The sequence below is a fragment of the Acartia tonsa genome, chromosome 14 (assembly GCF_053477335.1).
Source record: "Acartia tonsa isolate MP-2025a chromosome 14, ASM5347733v1, whole genome shotgun sequence".
Taxonomy (NCBI): Eukaryota; Metazoa; Arthropoda; class Copepoda; order Calanoida; family Acartiidae; genus Acartia; species Acartia tonsa.
Window position 1 is genome coordinate 39,082,842 of NC_137273.1, and position 21,001 is coordinate 39,103,842.

The window sequence follows — 21,001 nt, forward strand, 5'->3', positions numbered from 1 at the left end:
CTGAAAATCTGTCAAATACCACAAATTTTAAGCCTTCTGCGTTGATAACAAAAAAGTTATAGGGGTTTCAAATTACATTCTAGGTATATGAAAAAATGAATATGTTTTTATTGTATAAATATATTTAGTTACTGGCAACCTTTTTTTGTTATTGAAGCTGAAGGCTTCAAGTTTGGGGTATTGGGTTTGATAAACAGACATATCAAATTAAAGTGTAGCTTCTCAACATTAAATAAAATAATAGTTTGATGAAGAAACTTTAATAACTGACAAAAATGTTAATAGTTATTTATCACTTCATTTTACAGACAGCTTTCTGCAGATAGTAAAACAGTAATTTGTAAGAATTAATCCGTTTTGTTATCCTTCAGGGGCAGAAGATCCAAACATCCATTTTATAACTTACTTTGTCCTTTCAATGATTTTGCTACGCTACTAATATTCATGTTGTCATCCTTGTTTTTTTAATACATCTTACAAGATTGAAACCTTTGTAGCCTCCTAACACAGGAATGATAACAATACCCATAATTAGCAAAGAATTGATGGACAATGACATACAGACAAAGCGAGTTATATGGAAGATGTTCAGTTGATTCTAAAAAATAAGAATATGCAAAAAAAAATTAATAATCTTTTAAAGTATTTAAAAAGATGGACAGACAGACAGACAGACTGACAAACATAGTGACAGACATGAATACAGACGGACAGACAGACAGACAATACCTGTATTCAATGATAAATTCAATGCAGTGAATTTCTGTTTCTTAATAATTATTTATATAAAATATATTTCGGTGAACATGGCACCCTCTTCAGTCTAAATGACATGAATCATATTAATTTAACTAACTTACAGTGAAAAGTAAAACGAACTAGCTCATCATAGTTATATAGTAGCTGTGCTGCTAAAAGAAAAATTATTAAAATACGTTTTTTCATATATTATTTTAACATTTAGCAATACATACAAATAATTTTAAATTACAGGTACTAAGTTCTTTCTTATAAATATCATATACTAGCGACTGAGCACCTAGCCTCAAGGGACATCTAAAGACAGCTAAGAGACTACAAATGGCCTGAATAAAAATCACCTGAAATGGAGTACTCCAGACTTTCAGCCATAAGCAAGATTTAAATGAATAGAAAAAAAATACTAACTTGCAAAGGATTTGCGGTTACGCACCTGGATCGGAGGGCGGGGGGGTTTAGTCGAACCCCCACCACTTCCAATTGTATCTACTTAGTTTTAAAACATAACAGTAAAAAATTTTTTTTGGGGGGGTAGATCATTATTTTCTATGGATGATTTATCTAGGGAGGGTGGTGGTACCCTCCCTCATATTAGTTATAAACCTTCCCAGGACCTGTGAGAAGCTCCAATGTAAAGGAGAACTCGATCGGTTCAGCAGTTAGTAAGATCCTTCGGTACAGACAAAGACAGACAGACATTCTGTTTCTTTATTATAAGGATATGATAAGATATGATAAGCGTATTAGATTCTGACAGGTACATTGTCAAGTACACTTTAATACTACAATTTCATAATTAGGTTTAACATATTAAATAAAAACTATCTATATATAATTGAAATTGTTTGAATCTTAAATAAACAACATTTTTGTGCTCTAAATGGATATATTTTTTTCTTTTCTTTTGTGGGATTTTCTTATTCTTTAAAAGCTGAGAGAATGCCTTCTTTTAACCTATTTCATAAACATGTGTTATAATATGTATGAGATTGATAATAGTTATTTATCGCATCATATTATCAGCTTTCCACAGATATAAAAATGTACCTACAATTATAAGATTAAAACAAGTTTTGTTAGCCCCGAGTTGCCGAAGGCACGGGAGAAAATTTGATATAATACAAAACGATACATGATTTTTTATTATGGCTAAGGACCAGTTTCGAAGCCATAATGAAAGATTATTTTCAAACAAAAAACTTTTACACCAACAACTTTTAAAATCGGACCACAAACACCAAAGATAAAAGGAAATCAGTTGTAAAGACAAAAGCGGCTAAAAAGCTGCTTTAAAGCAGTCCGACTGCAATGTTTGTCAAGTTCATAAAAAAACACACGATGATGGGACTCCGGACATGAAATTTCAGCCGTATATCTTGAATGGGGGCCACAAAAATCACGTTTCCCACTTAACGTTGCAGAATAGACGGACATTTCGAATTATAGAGTAGTATCCAATCCAACCTTCTTCCCATTCAAAAGATGTCTTCTTAATAAAATGCATGGGGGTTAATTTTGTAGTGACTTTCCAGGGAAGCATAAAACATGTTTATTCCTTAATGTGTACAAGACTTGACATTGTTCTATCATACTGTCCAACGCTTCCTCCCAACTTTCCGGAACTTTGACCTAAACAAAAATAATGGATTACAGGAATGGATATAGAATATGTGGATATTATGACAGGGGAAATTTACCGTCAATTTAGGTTGCTACCATGGTCCTCATTCATTGGTTAGTGCGTTCCTCCAGATGAAGGGAGGAGAAGAATAGGGAGGATGGGTGTCATCTTTATTTTAGCCAGTTGAAAGAAACATTTTGTCAGGGTATTAAAGTAAAACTTTGGATGGTTGCCCCAATTTCCCTAGCAGAACAAAAGTGCTGGAAAACATCTGAGCTGGATCTTTAAATCGTTTAGTGGTTCGCTGAATCAGGGCGATCCAGTTTGGCGCACCTAGATATTATTAGATTTCAATCTTTAAATCAAAATGGAATGGGCGAATCAGCGCGCCCAGTGGCGCGGTACTGGCGCGGCAATGGCACTCAAAGAGTGACATTGCCGCGCCAAACCGGGGTGAACTGGATCGCCCCGATTCAGCGCACCACTAAACGATTTAAAGATCCAGCTATGGTAATAAAATAAAAGGGGGGGGGGGGTTAATGCAACCATCTCGTAATCAATGTATAAATTGCACTTAGAATTTTGATTTTGATCTGAAATTTTGCATGAGTAATCCTTGGTAGGTCTATTATCCCTAAATCGAACAAAAAGTTGAAAAAGTAACGGCTAACAGCTAAGCCGTTTAGCCGTTTTTTGGCTATTTTTAGAGCAAATCTGTCATAAATTACGTAGGAATCAACTTTTTGAAACATATTTTTGCTTTAAATCATTTGAAATGATACAAAAAACATTTTTTAGATTTCTAGTACCAGCAACTACTGGCTAGAACCGTTTGAAAACGTTTTGGAGCGGAAAAAAGTATTATGTAAAGATAGATTTCGTGATAGATTTCCATTGAAAATTGCCAAAAAATGGCTTAACGGCTGAACTTTTTGTTCGATTTAGGGAAAATAGACCTACCAATGATTACTCATGCAAAATTTCAGATCAAAATTCGAATTCATGCAAAATTTCAGATCAAAATTCGAATTCTAAGTGCCATTTATACATTGATTACACGAGATGGTTGCATTAATTCCATGATTTTACAGCGTATTTTTTTATGAGAACTTTTTTTTAAAGCAATTTTACCCCACTTATAGTTATCAGAATTTAATGATTAATGGCTTATTTTCTTCGTTTTTTATAACCATTTATTGAACATCAAAAAAATATTTCAGTTTTTATTAAAAAAGAGCAGAAAAATCAAAAATTCAAAACTTAGGTATCAACATCTAAAAATGGTTTTAGCGCATTTTTCTCATGCTCGTATCTTCTACCCTTTGCAAGAATGGGTGCAAAACGCTTCAAAGTTGATGTACAGAGTTAAAAATTGATACAGATACTTCACAACGGTCTAAGGGTGGAAATTTGGCAAAAAAGTCATGATCAAATTTTCTTATTTTAACTTGATATTATTGATTTACATACCCCAGCGCATGCATAATGGACAAGGAAAAGAAAAAATAACGTTTGGAACTAAGTTTATTTTTACTTCAAAGTTGGGTCAAATCAATATTTTTTGAAGGTCAAAAATCTACTTTTTATTTTCTACCTAGATATGAAAAATAATTTTTTTTTGCATAAATATCTATTAAAAACTAATTTCGTTCATATTCTTTACAAATATATACACCAAATCAATAAATAAAAACATTTTTATAATATATTTTACCTTATAAGTGTTAATTTTATGCTTTGAAAGTAAATTTATGAAATAATTTTCGTCAATTTTTTACTGAAAAATTTAGCAAAAAAAATTAGTTTTCGTCATTTTACTCCTAGTTGCGCTACCGACCCCATACCAAACCATATATGATTCTAAATTTTGAGAATATAATACAACTGTTAGTCAAGTTTCCAGAGTGGGGTCGGTAGCGCAACTTTAAAAATTTTTAATCTGAAAATTGCCTGTAAAACCTAAATTTGAAGGGGGGGGGGGGGAGATTACAAATCATAACACATTCTGTTAATTCTCTTACAGACATTAGATATCTATAGGGAAAATTTGATCTACTACGCAGTTTTATTTTGTAAGAAAGCTGATTTTTTTGTGATGATTAACTCACCAACAAGCATCTACTCTTTAGTTCACTTGGTCCCCTCACTCTGTCTGTAAAACTCTAAGAACATTAAGATTTCAAAGAGTAAATGTGTTCGTTTCTTCTGTCTTTTTTTGAAAGATATAATGCATTTTTATGTTATGATTTAGCTGGCAAATACTGTTTTAGTCTATTACTTGGTCTACCGGTTTTTCTTTACTGTTCTAAAATGAATTAAAGTTTGTTTGATATCAATTTTATGATGGTTTTATTTTTGGTTAGATAGGGGGGGAGGGGGCATAGATACAAAAAAATATTTAGTTTAGTTATGAGAATTATTTTTTCCTTTAAAACTCAGTCTGATACTTTTAAAAACAAAATTAAAATTTTAACTTCTGGTTTGATAGTAGAAAGAGGGGGGGGGGGGGTTGGCGGTTTTGGCCCCTGTAGGCCATTGAAGGACAGTACTAAATTTAAATAGGTACTTATAATGGTAGAATATACAGGTAGAAAAATACACATAAGATACTTTACAAAAATGGTTTGATAGTAGAAAGAGGGGGGGGGGGGTTGGCGGTTTTGGCCCCTGTAGGCCATTGAAGGACAGTACTAAATTTAAATAGGTACTTATAATGGTAGACTATACAGGTAGAAAAATACACATAAGATACTTTACAAAAAAAATTATCAATATCTTTAATAGGAAGCTCGATTATCCAGTCTCAATATTCATTTTCATTAAGTTTAAAAAGACCTAACCTCTCTTAAATAAATTATAAATATTAAAAAGCAGTTGTACGTGGATAGAAAAAGGTGTATTATAATACTTTTATTCAAATAGATCACACTTTTCTATTGACTCCAAACAGCCAAATAAGGTAGCAAATAACACGGCGGAATTCGGCGGTAGGCGGCGGTTTCGGCGGAAAATCCCTATTATTTATTAATAATCGTTTACCTAGGGTAGTAATTGAATCAGGGAAGAAACTTGGTTCAATTATCTTTAAAAATAACAGAGTTGTAACAAAAAGTATATTTTAAAAATCACCCCTTTTTGGTTACCCCCCAATCACATTCCTGTGCACGCACCTATACATGACTAACTTTAAAAAGTTGCCTAATGTAATATATTACTCATAACTTTTTATTTTAATGAATTCGGACTGGTAGAAGTGTAAATATTTAAATTTGATTAAAGCTATACCAAATTTCCACTAAACCCCTTAAATAGACCATAGTGTACTTTTTGGGACATGTACTAGAACATATCAAAGTTTGAAGGCCATATCTCAACCAAGGAGGGTGTACTGGCCCCCCAAAGTCGTACTGAAAATCCAATTTTTTTCTTGCAAAGGGTAAAAGATTTGAGCTTGAGAAAAATGCGCTAAAACCATTTTTAGATGTGACACCCAAGTTTTGAATTTTTGATTTTACTGTACTTTTTAAATAAAAACTGAAATATTTTTTTGATGTTCTATAAATGGTTATAAAAAACGAAGAAAATAAGCCGTTAATCATTAAATTATGATAACTATAAGTGGGATAAAATTGCTTTCAAAAAAGTTCTCATAAAAAAACACACTGTAATAGTTATTTATCGCATCGTATTATGAACAGCTTTCCGCAGATATAAAAATGTACAATTATTAGATTAAACCCAGTTTTGTTAGCCCAGAGATACCGAAGGCACAAGCTAACAAACTGGTTTTAATACTATTATTGAACATTTTTATATTTGTAGAAAGCTGGATATAATACGGTTTTAATACAGGGATATTAATCTGTTTCGAAGCCATACTGGAAACATTTATCAAAACTCATAGGAACAAAATCATAAATCTATTTAGAAAATGTTATTATATAATGTAGGTACTGGGTATACTTTCAGGGGTGTATATTCTACATGGGATCCCCGACTCAGGGGGGGGGGGGGGGGAATAAAAAATTAGTGGTTGGAGGGGACAAAAATGTAAAAATTAAGAAAACTGAAAACATTTTTTCCATTTCTCCCCCCCCCCCCTCCTTGGTAAAAAAAATCAAAGAATGTGTGGTAGGAGGGTTAAAATAAATAAAATATAGAGTTCTTTAAATATTTTTCCATTTACCCCCCTACTAGGTGAGAAAAAACTAGGGGGGGGGGGGAAATAAAGAAATTTGTAGCCGGGGAAAAAAAATAAATCTTGAGCAGAATCATAGAGAAAAAAATAAAAGAGAGGAATCGAAGCAACTAGAAGACGAAAATAGGCAGTGGGCCTAGAGGCCTACTCAGCGCTGTTGCCGCACTAAAATTTATTGCTATTCCACTACTTTTCAAATGGGAGGATTCAAAATTATTTTTAAAAATATTTTTTTACTTTTTACTATTTCCATATTTAGGGCAAGAATATTAGATTAGATATTTTCGTTTTAATGTTTTAATTAAAAATTACATAGAATTTTATTTTTATTTTTAAAAAAATTTGTTCATGAAAGATGAATCCTTCTATTTCTAAAAGGGGGGAAATTTTTTTCATAATGAACATTCAGCTGATTCTGACCGCCCACGGCTGTTTGCTAAATATCGCTTTTCTTTTTATTCACATTATTATTTATGATTAACTTACAAAAAGCCCTGGGCGGTTTTTGATTTTCGTCTGCTTCTAAATTTAGGGATGGGGAAGTAGTATTTTACCATGAAAAAGGGGTGAGTATTCATCCTCTTATCCTTTTTCCTTATGTGCAGAATATACACCCCTGTATACTTTATAGACAAACAGACAGATGGATGTATTTTCTTATTTAATCATTTCTTAAATACCTATGTAAGTTAAGAAAATATGATTTTATTTAGGGTTTTCATGTTCAACAAAATACATTTGTAAACAAATTATTAAGAAAAGGCTTTTTGTCTCACTCCAGTAAATTTATAAAGGGGGGGGGGCGAAAGTGACACTTTTTGAAACCAAAACTAAAAGTCAAAGGAACTCAACTAAAAAAAGTGTTACAGGTCTGACATTTTGCATGGCAGTTGCTTTATAGGGGTACAATATGGAACTGTGAAAAAACGGCGGCGCAACCGCCGAAAACCGCCGAGAAAAGGCAACAAAAATTACGGCGGGAAACGGCGGTTTTCGGCGGTTGCGCCGCCGTTTCTTCACAGTTCCATATTGTACCCCTATAAAGCAACTGCCATGCAAAATCTCAGACCTGTAACCCTTTTTTTAGTTCAGTTCCTTTGTTGACTCTTAGTTTTGGTTTAAAAAAGTGTCACTTTCGCCCCCCCCCTTTGATTTGTGTTAAAACTGAAGGGGTCATTTTTACGTAATTTCTGTTACCGTTGTGAAAAATGAACTTATTAAGTCAAACTATTCTTAATTTTTACCAAATGTATATATATGAAATGGCCATAATTTAGAACAGTTTGACTTCATAAGCGCATTTGACTTAAACGCTAACACACAACTTTACGGAAAATAAAATACGCCAAAAAATGACCCGCTTTCTACCTTTAGGCTTCCAGGTATAGGTCTTTCTGCATCCATCTCATACTCCAAACCAATTTCCACCAAGTTGGCCTCCTCATTCCCTTCCTCCCTGATTTGCAGGGTAACTGTTATATCTGTGTGCTGGTGGCGCGTCTGCAAATACGTTTTAAATATTCATGTTGTTTGGAAACTAATCCAAGGATGGGAGACCAGTTACGTGCACGCCGTCCATCCTGCACCATGCATCAATGATCCTAGGAGCTACACCAGAAGAGTCCTACTGTGCTGGAAAGGTCCTAGGGTAGATGCCAGACTGAATTCTGGTCACTTCCCCCAGTTCAGGGGGTTTGGGTGGGGCTAACAATCCTTCCCTAGAAAAAACCTGCTCACGTTCAATCTGCACAAAGTAAAGACCAATTTAACTTTGGGCTCGGGAACGAAGTAGAGGTTGGAAACAACGATATGATGTTTGGCTGGGAAACCGCTAAAGGACCAGTCAGGCAGATGATTCTGAATTCCCGCAGACCAGCAAAAATTTGCACCTGGAATGTTCGGACAATGTTTCAGTCAGGCCAGACAGAAAACATTTGCCGAGAAATGCTTAAAGCCAAGGTTGATATCCTGGCTATCACCGAATCAAGGTGGACAAATAATGGAGTTTAAACATCATTTGGCTTGAAAATACTTTAACTCAGGCCATATGAATGAGGATCTAGGACATAACCAAGGGGTGGCTCTTATGCTGTCCAAGCAAGCAGAGCAAGCCATGATCAGTTGGCAACCCCATGGTTCAAGAATCATGGAGGCTTACTTCAAATCCTCAAATAAAAACATTAATCTGAAAATAATAGTAGCATATGCTCCTACAGAACAAGCAGATACAGAGGTCAAAAACGAATTTTATGACCAGCTTGACTCTGTATTTAAGAATGGTCATAAAGAAAAGGACCTGACCATGCTCCTAGGAGATTTTAATGCTCAAGTGGGGAGTAATAATGAGAATTTAGAAGAAGTCATGGGCAGATATGGCCTAGGCTTAAGTAATGGCAAGGAAAATGACAATGGTGATAGACTTGTAAGTTTTTGTACTGAAAACAAACTTGTCATTGGTGGAACCATCTTTAAACACAAGAAGATTCATACTGCCACCTGGAGATCACCAGATCAAAGAACCTTTAATCAGATAGATCACATCTGTATATCTAGACGTTTTAAAGGTTCTCTCCTTGATGTCAGGGTTGAAAGAGGACCTGATGTTAATTCAGACCATTATCTTCTATCTTCTAAAGTTCGGCTTAGATTTAAAAAGCAGGACACAAAGCCTAACCCCAGGAAAAAGTATAATTTAACAACCCTTCAAAACTCTGAAAAGCTACAAGAGTTTAAGCTCACTCTAAAGAACAGATTTGAGTTGTTGACTCTTCAAGAGGATGATGGAGTTGAAGATATTTGGCAAGGTATCAAAAAAGTTTATAATGATACTAGCCAAGAAAAATTAGGCTAACCAAAAGCCGTGGATCACTCAAAGATCCATTGATCTCATGGATCAAAGAAGAGAGGTAAGACAAAAGACACTCTCCAAAAACTCTCCAGAATATAAAGACCTGTATAAGATGCTCAGCAGGGAAATCCAAAGAAGTGTCAGAATTGACAAAAAAGAACACTTGGAAAACCTTGCTATGCAAGCAGAAAATGCTGCTAATCAAAATAGAATGTAAGATGTCTATGAGATTACTAAGAGCATTGCAGGTAAAGTACACAAATCAGGATCACACATCAGGGACAAGGATGGTTCACTCCTTAAAACTGATGAAGATATTCTAAATAGATGGTCAGAGCACTTCACTGAACTGCTGAATCTTCCAGTTCCAGAGGAAAAAACTGAGATTCCACCCTCAGATGCACTTGACATTGACTGTCGAGCGCCAAATCTATTGGAAATCAAGGAGGCCATTAAAAGTTTGAAAAATAACAAGGCCGCTGGACCTGATAACATCCCAGCTGAGGTCATAAAAGCAGACCTAGATACATCTGCTGAGGCATTCCTACCTTTGATCACAAAGATATGGAATGATGAGTTATGCCCAGAGGACTGGAAGAATGGACATATCTCAATACTAGCCAAAAAAGGAGACTTGACCCAATGTGGAAACTACAGAGGGATAATGCTCCTTTCAGTACCTGGCCGTATCCTTAGTAAAATTCTTCTTAATAGAATAAAGAAGAAGGTTAATGAAAAGCTAAGACCTAATCAGGCTGGATTTAGACCAAACCGTTCCACTATCAGGGTGGCCACAGACTTTTTTTCAAAATAGTATAAAATAGTATGCAAAAAAAAAGTAAATAGTATGCAATAGTATGTAAAATTTTTAAAAATAGTATGCAAATTTTTAACAAATAGTATGAAATAGTATGCATTTTAAACAAAATAGTATAAAATAGCAAGCATTTAAAACACTATAGGGCCTTAAAATGTTGGTTAGCTATCAGTAATTTGAAATGTCCATCTGTCTGTATGTCTTAGTTTGGGGGAAACGTGATATTCTCGGCTCCTATAAAAGATAAAAGGCTGAAATTTTTAGACAACATTCCAATTATTAAGGAGCACAATTAACTATATTAACTATAAAACATCAATGGTGGTAGGACCGATTTTTAGCAGGTTTTAGGCTATTTTTGTATTTTTTACATTTTTCTCCATATCTTTGGTGTTTATGGTCTGATTTCCAAAAATTTTTTCTGTTATAGTATCAAAATTAAATTTCCTGTCGTTTCAAGAAAACCACTATGACGGTCAGACTGCCTTTAAGCAGGTTTTAGGTTATTTTTGTATTTTTCACATTTTTCTCCATACCTTTGGTGTTTATGGCCCGATTTCCGAAGTTTTTCAGTTATATATATCAAAATTAAATTTCCTGTCGTTTCAAGAAAACATCAATAGCGGTCAGACTGCCTGCAGGTTTTTGGCTATTTTTATATTTTTCACATTTTTCCTCCTATCTTTGGTGTTTATGGTCCGTTTTTAAAAATTTTTGTAGTTAAATATATCAAAATTAAATTTCCCATGGTTTAAGCATCCAGTGTGTAATTTACTTTGACCGTCAGTCTGTTAGTCATAGTACTGAAATATAAATATTAAGAAATTAAAAACAAATGTTGAAAAGGTTTCGTGATTTTTCCTAATTTACATGCTTTAAACAACTAATATCTAAATTCTTATTTATTTGTTTGTGCTTCGCTACTTATGGATGTTGACATCCTTGTTGTTCATATATAGGACAATCCGGTCCAAAAGTATGTAGCGCAGTGATAACACTAAATACTGAAATAAAACTGATATAATAGATATGGCATATTTATTTCAAGTAGATCGACACATTCCAATAGTATACAATTGATTCTAAATTCTTAAAACCAGCCTATCTATGATTAGAAAGTACGTAGCATTTTTAACATTTTTCATATAAATTTCAAGTTGTGTATGTTCAATTTATACTTTTTACGTCAATATATTGTCGCGACAGGTTATGTTCAGTGTCAGTATATTGTTTACCTTTACTACAGATGGGAGTTTTTTTAAGTGCTGCTTTTCTATAAATAGGTTCTCATGTATGTCCGTCCGTACGTGACGGATAGCTCTTGACGATAATTTAGGTAAGTTAAAGTTGTCCTATTGTTTTCAAACTGCATTATATGATGTCCGAAACCGTTAGATACTTTATAATTATCGTCAGTATGATTTAATTATGATTCAAAGGAAGATTAGCCACAATTTTATGAACGATTATTTTCAGTTTAATTTTTATCCTATAATATAAGTAGTAGGTAAGTTTGTTTTTCTAAAGCCAAAAGTATGTTGGTCCTAATCGGTTATACTTTTCAGCTAAGCTCATAAAAAACTTGGTTGGTTTTAAGCTATTTTCCTGAGGCGATGGGCGAAGCAACAAGTGTTATGTAATTGATAAATCAACCCTATCATCTAATTGCAAAAGGGGGGGCGGGGAGAAATGTGGTGACTCGTCACACGTGACATGACATACCAGCAATTTTATTTTGGGTGCTACTCCCTTAGTTTTAGAGATAATTGGGTGAAATCTTTTTGGTTGTGTCACTAATTACCCCAAGTTTTGGTATCTTTCAAAAAAAAATCTTTACATTGAATGTAGAAATACCAATAACTTTCAATAAGGGTACAACAATCTGAACTGAAAGACTACTTTCTTCTGGAAACATTTCTAAAAAAAAATTGGAAACAAAGTAGCGATTTTGCCGTATTTTCACAGAAGCATTTGATAGGTTATTTTAGGTTAGGTAAGTGTTAATGATTGCCCCGCAGGGTTAGAGCCCCCCGCAGGGACTAGAAATAGGAGAAAAGATACTGTGAAAATGCGATGAAACCTGCTACTTGGCTTTCTTTTCATGATCAAAAAAATCAGTTTGTTTTAGTTACCTAAAAATTGAAGATTTATCTGAAATCCAAAGAAATAGTGGAAATAGTATGCAATTTTGGACAATAGTGAAAATAGCATATTTTTTTGGAATAGTTTGCATAGTATGCAAAAATAGTGGAAATAGTGGAAATAGTATGTTTGTGGCCAGCCTGCACTATTGATCAGATAACCTCTCTAAGAATCATCATAGAGCAATCCAAGGAATGGAACTCTGAGCTTTTTGTAAACTTCATTGACTACAAAAAAGCATTTGATTCTTTAGACAGAAGATCTCTCTGGAAAATCTGCCGACACTATGGCATTCCAGAAAAGATAATCAATATCATTAAAGCTATCTATAATACAAAGTAGAACGATGTCTGTCTGTTTGTTTGTGTGTTTGTGTGTTTGTGTGTTTGTGTGTTTGTCTGTTTGTAGCGAAGGATCTCGCTAACCGCTGAACCGATCGGGTTCTCCTTTACAGGGTAGCTTCTCATAGTTCCCGGGAAGGTTTATAACTATTTTCTTGGGGGGTGGGACACCCCTAACCCCCCCAAAAATGAAAAATACCCCCCCCCCAAAAAAAAAAAAAAAAAAAATTTTATTTTTATTTTAAATCTAAAATACGAAAAATTGGTTTGATCAAACCTCTTGGGGCAAAGCCCCTAGAGGCTAGGGGCGAAGCCGCTAGTCTATCATAAAGGAGGTGGAAACGTAATGTATAAAGGTAAACTATCAACCTTTTTTGAGATTGTAACAGGCGTCAGACAAGGATGCCTTCTTTCTCCCTTCCTTTTCCTCCTTGCCATTGACTGGATCATGAAGAATTGTGAAAGTAATGATGGCATTCGCTGGGAGCTATTTGGCAATCCCAAATATTTAGGAGATCTGGACTTTGCTGATGATATTGTTTTGTTAACAAGCAATAGAAGTCAAATGCAAAGAAGGACTAACAGGATAGCTGAAACCTCCAAGAAAATTGGACTAGAAATAAATGTTCCTAAAACCAAAATACTCTGATTAAATGCAAATTCCCAACAACCAATTACTATTGGAGACCAAATTCTTGAGGATGTAGATTGTTTTGAGTATCTTGGAAGTAAAATTGATGAAGCTGGAGGCACTTTAACAGATGTTAAAGCTAGAATTAACAAATCTAGGACAGCCTTTGCCAGCCTGAACAAAATTTGGAATTCCAACAACATCTCCATAAAGACCAAGTTAAGACTGTTCTCAAGTCAAATGTTCTCTCTGTTTTGCTGTATGGGGCTGAAACTTGGTTCCTAAACACAGCAGTGGTCTCCAAGCTACAGACATATGTCAATAAATGTCTAAGGAGAATCCACAAGATCTTTTGGCCAAATAAGATCACAAATGCTGAGCTTCTAGAGCGCAGTGATATGTCAGACATTAAACTGACAATAAAACAGAGAAAATGGAGATGGCTGGGGCACACTCTAAGGAAAGGGCATGATGATATAACCAATCAAGCCTTGACTTGGAACCCCCACGTAGGAAAGAGGAAACCAGGTAGACCAAAAACAACCTGGAGGAGGGAACTCTTAAGTGAACTGAAAGAAAAGAAAATTCCATCTTTCAGCAATGCCTCAAAACGTGCCCAGAAAAAGGAAGATTGGAGAACCATTGTGCATGGCCTACGTTCTGCCGAGAACTAAAAGGCAATGATGATGATGAATCCAAGGATAGCAATCTGTACATTTTTGTCTCTATATAAAAAAAACGGCTACACTTCTTAGGGCATTTTGAGGATGCGTAGTGGGTCAACCCTCTACTTTAAAAGGAATAGTTGCATGAAATGCATTTTACATGTTTGATTGCAAGCATAAGTTACAAGAATACCATCTAACAAATATGATTTTGTATTAAAATAAATAGCAATCAATTAGGCACCACCAAAATAGTCTTTATCCTGTTTATGTGAAAACAGGACAGCAATATAAGTTCAATTGCATACATCCAAAAAATATGATTTCTAATTCTTAATATTTTTAAAACTACGTGTTAAAAAATTTAAATTCTTTCAATATATGTCCTATAGATGTATAAGTTTAAACTATAGAACAGAAAAAAATATGCAGTTCACTAAATTCACTTTGTGCAATTACCCCTTCATTTTTGAAAGGAAATTTAATTTTGAAAAGCGGTTAATTTTTTTTTTCTTTGGATTATTTCTCATGGGAGGGTGGTTGTACTTCACCCCATCCCCTCAAACTTAAGTTAGTGATTAACATGAATATATTTTTCCTCAATGTGTTTAAGGTGAAGCGCCAGATCTCCGTCTTTGACATCTTCCACTTGCTGTTCCCGAGAAAGGAAGCTACGTAAATATCTAAAAAGCAAAGTCAATTTTATCTAACATCGCGCAGCATTACTTAATATATTAATATGTTAGGTTTTGAGCTTAAATTATGAAAGTAAACATCAGACTGAAGAGTCAAACGGACAAACTTTGATTATAAGTTATCTGCCCTACTAACACAAAGGATAATTAATTCAAAGTTTAAAGCAGACAAGCAGCTGCGCTCCTAGCATCTACGTGCTCCGTATTTAAAGGGTAAGGAAGAACAGAAAAATAGCCTAAAACCATCTGAAATCGGAAAACTTAAAAATAAAATAGGAAAAAAAAACGGACGTATGTGAAGCTTCCCTAAAATGGAGAAATCTTCTGGTTCAGAAGCAATTTAAAGCTACAGAAAAAAAATCTTACTACTTTATAGGTATAATATAATAAAAATAAATTAGGTGGCTTCAAGAAAAATATAAAAAAAAATAAAACCTGAAAACTATCTTCAAAAAATCCTTCAGGTTTTCACTAGAATTCTGCTTTCTAAAATAAAAACAAACAAATATAGCATTTGATATTTGCAACGAAATATAATAACTGTTCTTTTTTTTACAAAAAAAAGAAATAAAAATTACCAAACTTAGCCCTATAAATCATTTATCGGATGAAAAACGACTACCTAGGTAATAAAAGTCAAATTTCAAATTTTTTTACTGCGGATATACTTTTACTTATTCCTTGAGAAAAAACACTTATCACCTACTTAGACATTTTCCTAAAAATACGGTGCTATCACCATAAGTTCTTTTAGAGCACAGAAAATCCCCCCTTTATTATTAAAATGAGGATGGGGGGGGGGGGGAGGGGCATGGTCGAGATGCTGCCTTGTATTAAGGGGGGAAGGGGGACGGGATCTGTGCTCGGACAAGCATTTTGAGAGAAATCCCAAAGTCGCCCATCCAACAACTTAACAAAAAAACAAATACACACCTAGCATCAAATGTTTCTTTATACAGTTTTCTGACATTAATCCCAGCGGGTAGGTTATGTTCAAGTAATGTATAACTATCAAACAAAATCATTTCATTAACATATTTCTTGTGTTTGTAAAACAGAGATCTAAAGGCAGGGTGTCGGAGCCGTATAATTTTGATGCGGCTCCGGCTCCGCGGAGCCGTATTTTGAAATACGGCTCCGTCTCCAGCTCCGGCTCAACTAAATAAAGAGTTAAAGCTCTGAGATTTGACATGGCAGTTGCTTAAAAGAGGTACAATATGTATGGAACTGTGATAAAAATTGCCGTTTCCAGCCGAATTTTTTTTTGCATTTTTTCGCCAAATCAAACAGTTCTCAATCATCTGAGATAAAAAAAATTTTCCATAAAAATTTCCCTTATATTTTCAAGTGACACTTTAAAACATGTCAATATTAAAAAAATAAAACTGAAAACTTTCAAGTGAACATATAAGAGAAATTTTTATGAAAAAAAAGTAGGTACATCTCAGATGATTGAAAATTGTCTGATATGGCGAGAAAAGACAAAAAAATTGGCGGTAAACGGTGGTTTTCGGCCGTTTCTTCACTATTCCATATTGTATCTCATTAAAGCAACTGCCATGCCAAAATTTCAGAGCTGTAACTCTTTATTTAGTTGAGTTTCTTAACTTCCTTTGACTTTTAGTTTTGGTTTCAAAAAGTGTCACTTCCGCCCCCTCCCTTATTAATTATGATTAACAAAATAACCCTTCTTTAGACTTAAATCATTGGTGAAAATTTTAGACTCATAATTAGAAACAACCAATCAAAATTCAATCAAAGTACCAAAATAGTTGGTTGTCTGTTAAAACCTGCAATTTTTGGATGGTATGAGTGCTACAACCTCCCATACATGAAAGCTATGAAATGATTCCTTGGTCCGAATCTGATATAATAAGTTCCCTTGTGTTTTCCCTGCACAAATGGATCAAACATGTACACAATCTGGTTTCCCTGATCATATTTATTTTATACCTTCTTTTTAAAAACACACTAGCAGCTATGCCCCTAGAGGTAATTTTTTTTAGAAGCGCTTTCTCTTTTGAGGATGCTGGTACCCTCCACAAAAATAGTTATAAACCTTCCCAGGACCTATGAAATTGAGAAGCTATTTTGTAATATCGGTTCAGCGGTTAGAAATCTTCTTTCATCCACATTCCACATAGACAAACACACACATTGTCAGATATCCTAATACTATCATATAAACAGGGATGTAAAGAAAATTTGAATAATACTTCTTTTAATGATACAAATAATATTTGTTTGATATGATCTAGAGGTTAGGTATTCTTTTCAGGAAAATAATATAATAGTTAGGTGATGGTTTTAAACTATTTTCTAGGGTATTTTTACAATAACAAACAAACACTAGATTTTTTCAAGAAAGTTAAAAATCAAAAGCATCATAAGAAAATTCTCTGAAAAACAGAAAATGTAGCTAGTTTTCTTCTGATTAGGTATAATAATAATAATATTCCTGTTTTGTGGCTGTGATTCCGGTCAAACAGGCTAGACCTTCAAGTTTCTGGTTGGACTTGCTTATTCTATATAACAGCTCGGCTGATTCTGAAGAAACTAAAATAAAACAATAGTTTTAATGTTAAGAAGATACCCTTATAATGAAGTAAAAGGATCTTGTCTGTCTGTACCGAAGGATCTCGATAACCGCTGAACCGATATGGTTCTCCTCTCCATTACATTGTATCTTCTTATAGATCCTGCGAAGGTTAAGAGCTATTTGGGGGGAGGATACCACTAAACTCCCAAGAGAAATCCCAAAATTCAAAATAATACATAAAGCGCCGCCTAGCGGATATTTTATGGAAAACAGCTGATCTTAACATATATTGAAAAGAAAATATTTAACGTACCCCTAGAGGCCTCTAGGGGCGTAGCCGCTAGTGTAACATATGGGAATAAACTTAAAATTATTCATTTTATGCTCAGAACACAAATAAAATTCTCACCAAGAAATCTTCGAAAACCTATTAATTTTCTTGGGTTGGTTTGGTTTAACACCCCATAAATAACTGGTTTTCAGTCTATGTTTTTACAAGTGATTTTAAGCACCTTCCAGCATTAAAACTGAGTATCTTTTAGTGAATATATTAGATCATGCTTAATATTGTTATATCGGCTAAATAAATTATGTTTCACCATGGTTTTATATAAAAATAACTTTTTAAAGATACCTAAACATTTCTTTTATGAAATTTCATCAAATATTTTGTTGAGTTCAAAAGTATAGGTAGGTAGGCATTATTTCGACGAAAAGTGTATGTTACGAAAAAGAGGTAGGTAGTAACTTGTAATAATGTAAACAGCTAAAACTAATGTAGGTACTTTTACAATATACAGCATTTGAGGATTTTTTGCCGTATTATTTTATTTTGTTTTTAGAACTCAAAAAAACATTTGATGACATTGTGCCAAAAAAATGTTGAAACTTTAGTTGATAGGTATATAATATTAAACTTAAACATAATACCTATATCCACTAAAAAATTACTTGGGTTCACCGTTCACTGCTGGAAGGTGCTTAAAATCACATGCTCTCGTTTGTGCATAGTCCCCTTTTATCTCAATAAACGCCAAAAATAACACTTTTTGATTCCGAATTTAATAATAAAAATGCACGACTTGAAGGTGAAAAAAAAAAATAGGGAAATCCAAACCAAACCATTATTTTAGTTCAGTACCTGTATTTTTATCATTATCATTGTTTTCTGTATTTCCAACTTCTAGGTTTCCTATAGGAAGAAAAATATTTAACAACATATATTAAGAGATAATGCACCAGAATAAAAAAAACTATTTTCCACCAGGCAAAAGGAATAGTTGAATGAAGTGCATTTAACAAGTTTGGGTACTTGAAGTAGTGAACCTTTAAATGTAATTTTTATAGAATATGATTAATAGAGATTAGCAATGAAGATACCATGTATTGTTTTTGTTTAACGTCCAAAAATATGATTTTTATATAATTCTTGATATTTTTAACTAATAGGTAGAGTTAAAATATTAAAATTCTGTAGATAAAATATATGCCCGGCTTATAGATGTAGTTAATGTTTAAAAAATATGCAGTTTACTAAATTCATAGGTATTTAAATGCATTTCGAGCAACTACGCCTTTACATATTCTTTCTAAATTCAATGTTTAGATATACAAGATATGCAAGAATAAAAGCAATGTAAAGGCCTTTACCAATAAGAATTTTGTTGCATTTATTAATAAATTTTTGGGTACGTTTTTTTACATGAATAGTGTTCTTTCTTACCTTCGCATATTTGTTTCCTCAGAAACTTTGTCCTCTCTTCTATTGTTTTGTTCTGGCGTTTCAGGTTTCTTATTGCCTGTGACGCATCGGTTATAACCTTTTCAAATTTTTGGTTTCATTTATCTGACAAGTATGACAATGTCAATGAAAGTAAAGTCCTTTTTGAAGAAAGAGGGTCATTTTTTTTGCATATTATTTGTTAGCGTTTAGTTAAATGCGCTTATTAAGTCAAACTGTTCTTAAACAACTGAAGGCTGGTCAGATTGGATTTGCTTTTCAGGTAGGCTTTAACTTATACCTTTAAAAATTTAGAAGATTTATATATAGGTTAATAATATTATAAGTTTTTAATGAAACCAACAATTTTCCTTTGTTTTCTTTTCATTGTCTGATCTTTCTTTCAATATTCCGGCTAAAGACATTCTAAAAAAACTGTTCTGAAAAATTTAAATTGTCAACATATGAAATGTCAATTTGTATCCTAGTTGGATCTTGAAAAATAACTATAAACTGACAGTTGTAAAAAAAAGTTTTAATTTGAACATTGACAATTTATTTACAAAATTCAGTATAAACGACACACGAATCTTGCTTTCAAACTTCTAAGGAAACAAATGAGAGGTGATAAAAAGGGATTATTTAATATATATATTTAAAAGAATAAGTCAATATGTAATTTTAGGTATCCACGTAAAGTGTAGCGTAGCAGCTGATAAAAAGATCACATAAAAACGCGGGAACGTTCTTGAAAGATCAGCTGTTAAGGTTGGTTGGCGCGTTTTTGGAATCAGCTGTTTTTTTTTCTTCAGTAACCCATTGGAACAACTAAAGCGATAGTGCCATGAGAGGGATTTAGAGAGTTAAGATATTTAGAATTAAACCTTGTTTTTTACTGTAGAATATAACCTTGAGAAAAATAATCCTTTAGCCTAGAGTACTTTTTTGCACTTTAGATGACTATGAACGAACGAAAGCACTGCTTTTAGCCCTACAGCATACTCATACAACTCAAGTATATTTTTAAATAAACACTATGTTTGTGATAAATATAGTTAAATGATTAATGCCACACGAGTTCTTCCTCATTTTTTATGAAAATTTATAAAAAGGTTAAACGAGTTGCGTCACTAAAAGAAAATACTCTTGCATGATATAATTTATATCTATAAACTTATTAGGTATGGATTTTTATAAATAACAAGGATGACAACATCCATAAAAGCGAAGCACTGAAACTGCAGGACAAACGGGCATTAACACTTATATAGTGTCAGAACTGAATAATCATAATATAAATGTATAAGAGTTGAAGCAAAATTGTAAGTGTAAATTTGTTGAAAAACTGCTTGATACAGGATAATGATTATGGACATACTTACATTTTTAAGACTTGATTATAGAGCTGCTTCGCTTGAAACATTATACTTTGTTGTCCCAGGAATAAACATACCAAAAATCAGATCAATCGGATGATTAGATCACAAAAAAAATTGTTGTTAAAAAAGTAAAAAAAATCAACATGCTTAAAATGGACGTACGGACATTCTTGTAATGATTATAGAGTTGCTACGCTTTCTAAATCGTACCTAACTACTAAAGGAATCACCATGCAAAGTTTGAAATCGATAGGAAAATTCTAACAAGCCTAAATTAACTAAAAAAGCTATCCGTTTGTGACGGACGGACCGACCCTTATTATAGAAAAGCTTCGCTTTTAAAAATTACTTTCAATTATGTACTTTTGGCTGTCATAGCATATAAAGTTATATTTTATACCTACTGATATTGTGTATGACATGTTGAAGTCTACATATTTAATAATTTTAAAAAAAACACAAAATCAAACTTTTTTTCCTTTTCATGAATCTAAGGTAGATTGATTTTTATGTTTATTTAATCATTTTGATAGTAGACTAGTATATATAACAAAATAGCTTTATATATTTACTGAAAGGTACTTAGATCACTTGCTCTTTTTCGATTGAGTCCCTTCCGTGACAACGCCTCTTAAGGCTCGTTTCG

General features: G+C 33.3%; 1 protein-coding gene across 4 annotated transcripts; it reads right to left on the bottom strand.

Annotated features, from left to right (window-relative positions):
- Positions 1-932: 932 nt before the first annotated feature.
- On the bottom strand, positions 933-20,409 carry LOC145306110 (uncharacterized). Of its 4 annotated transcripts, none has more exons than XR_013874893.1 (12): positions 19,347-20,409; positions 18,980-19,075; positions 18,398-18,448; positions 17,175-17,273; positions 16,570-16,648; positions 15,651-15,725; positions 15,153-15,203; positions 14,621-14,705; positions 7,947-8,078; positions 2,314-2,388; positions 1,515-1,712; positions 933-1,039 (listed from the first exon to the last, which is right to left on the bottom strand). XR_013874893.1 is itself a non-coding variant. In XM_080148062.1 (12 exons), exons 1-11 carry the CDS (start codon positions 19,399-19,401, stop codon positions 1,677-1,679), a joined length of 834 nt encoding a protein of 277 aa, XP_080004188.1. In that variant the 5' UTR covers positions 19,402-20,409; the 3' UTR covers positions 933-1,539; positions 1,632-1,676. The 4 variants fall into 4 exon arrangements, 2 of the variants coding, with proteins under 2 accessions (XP_080004188.1, XP_080004187.1); XR_013874892.1 differs by having other exon boundaries at positions 933-1,056; XM_080148062.1 differs by having other exon boundaries at positions 933-1,539; positions 1,632-1,712.
- Positions 20,410-21,001: the final 592 nt, after the last annotated feature.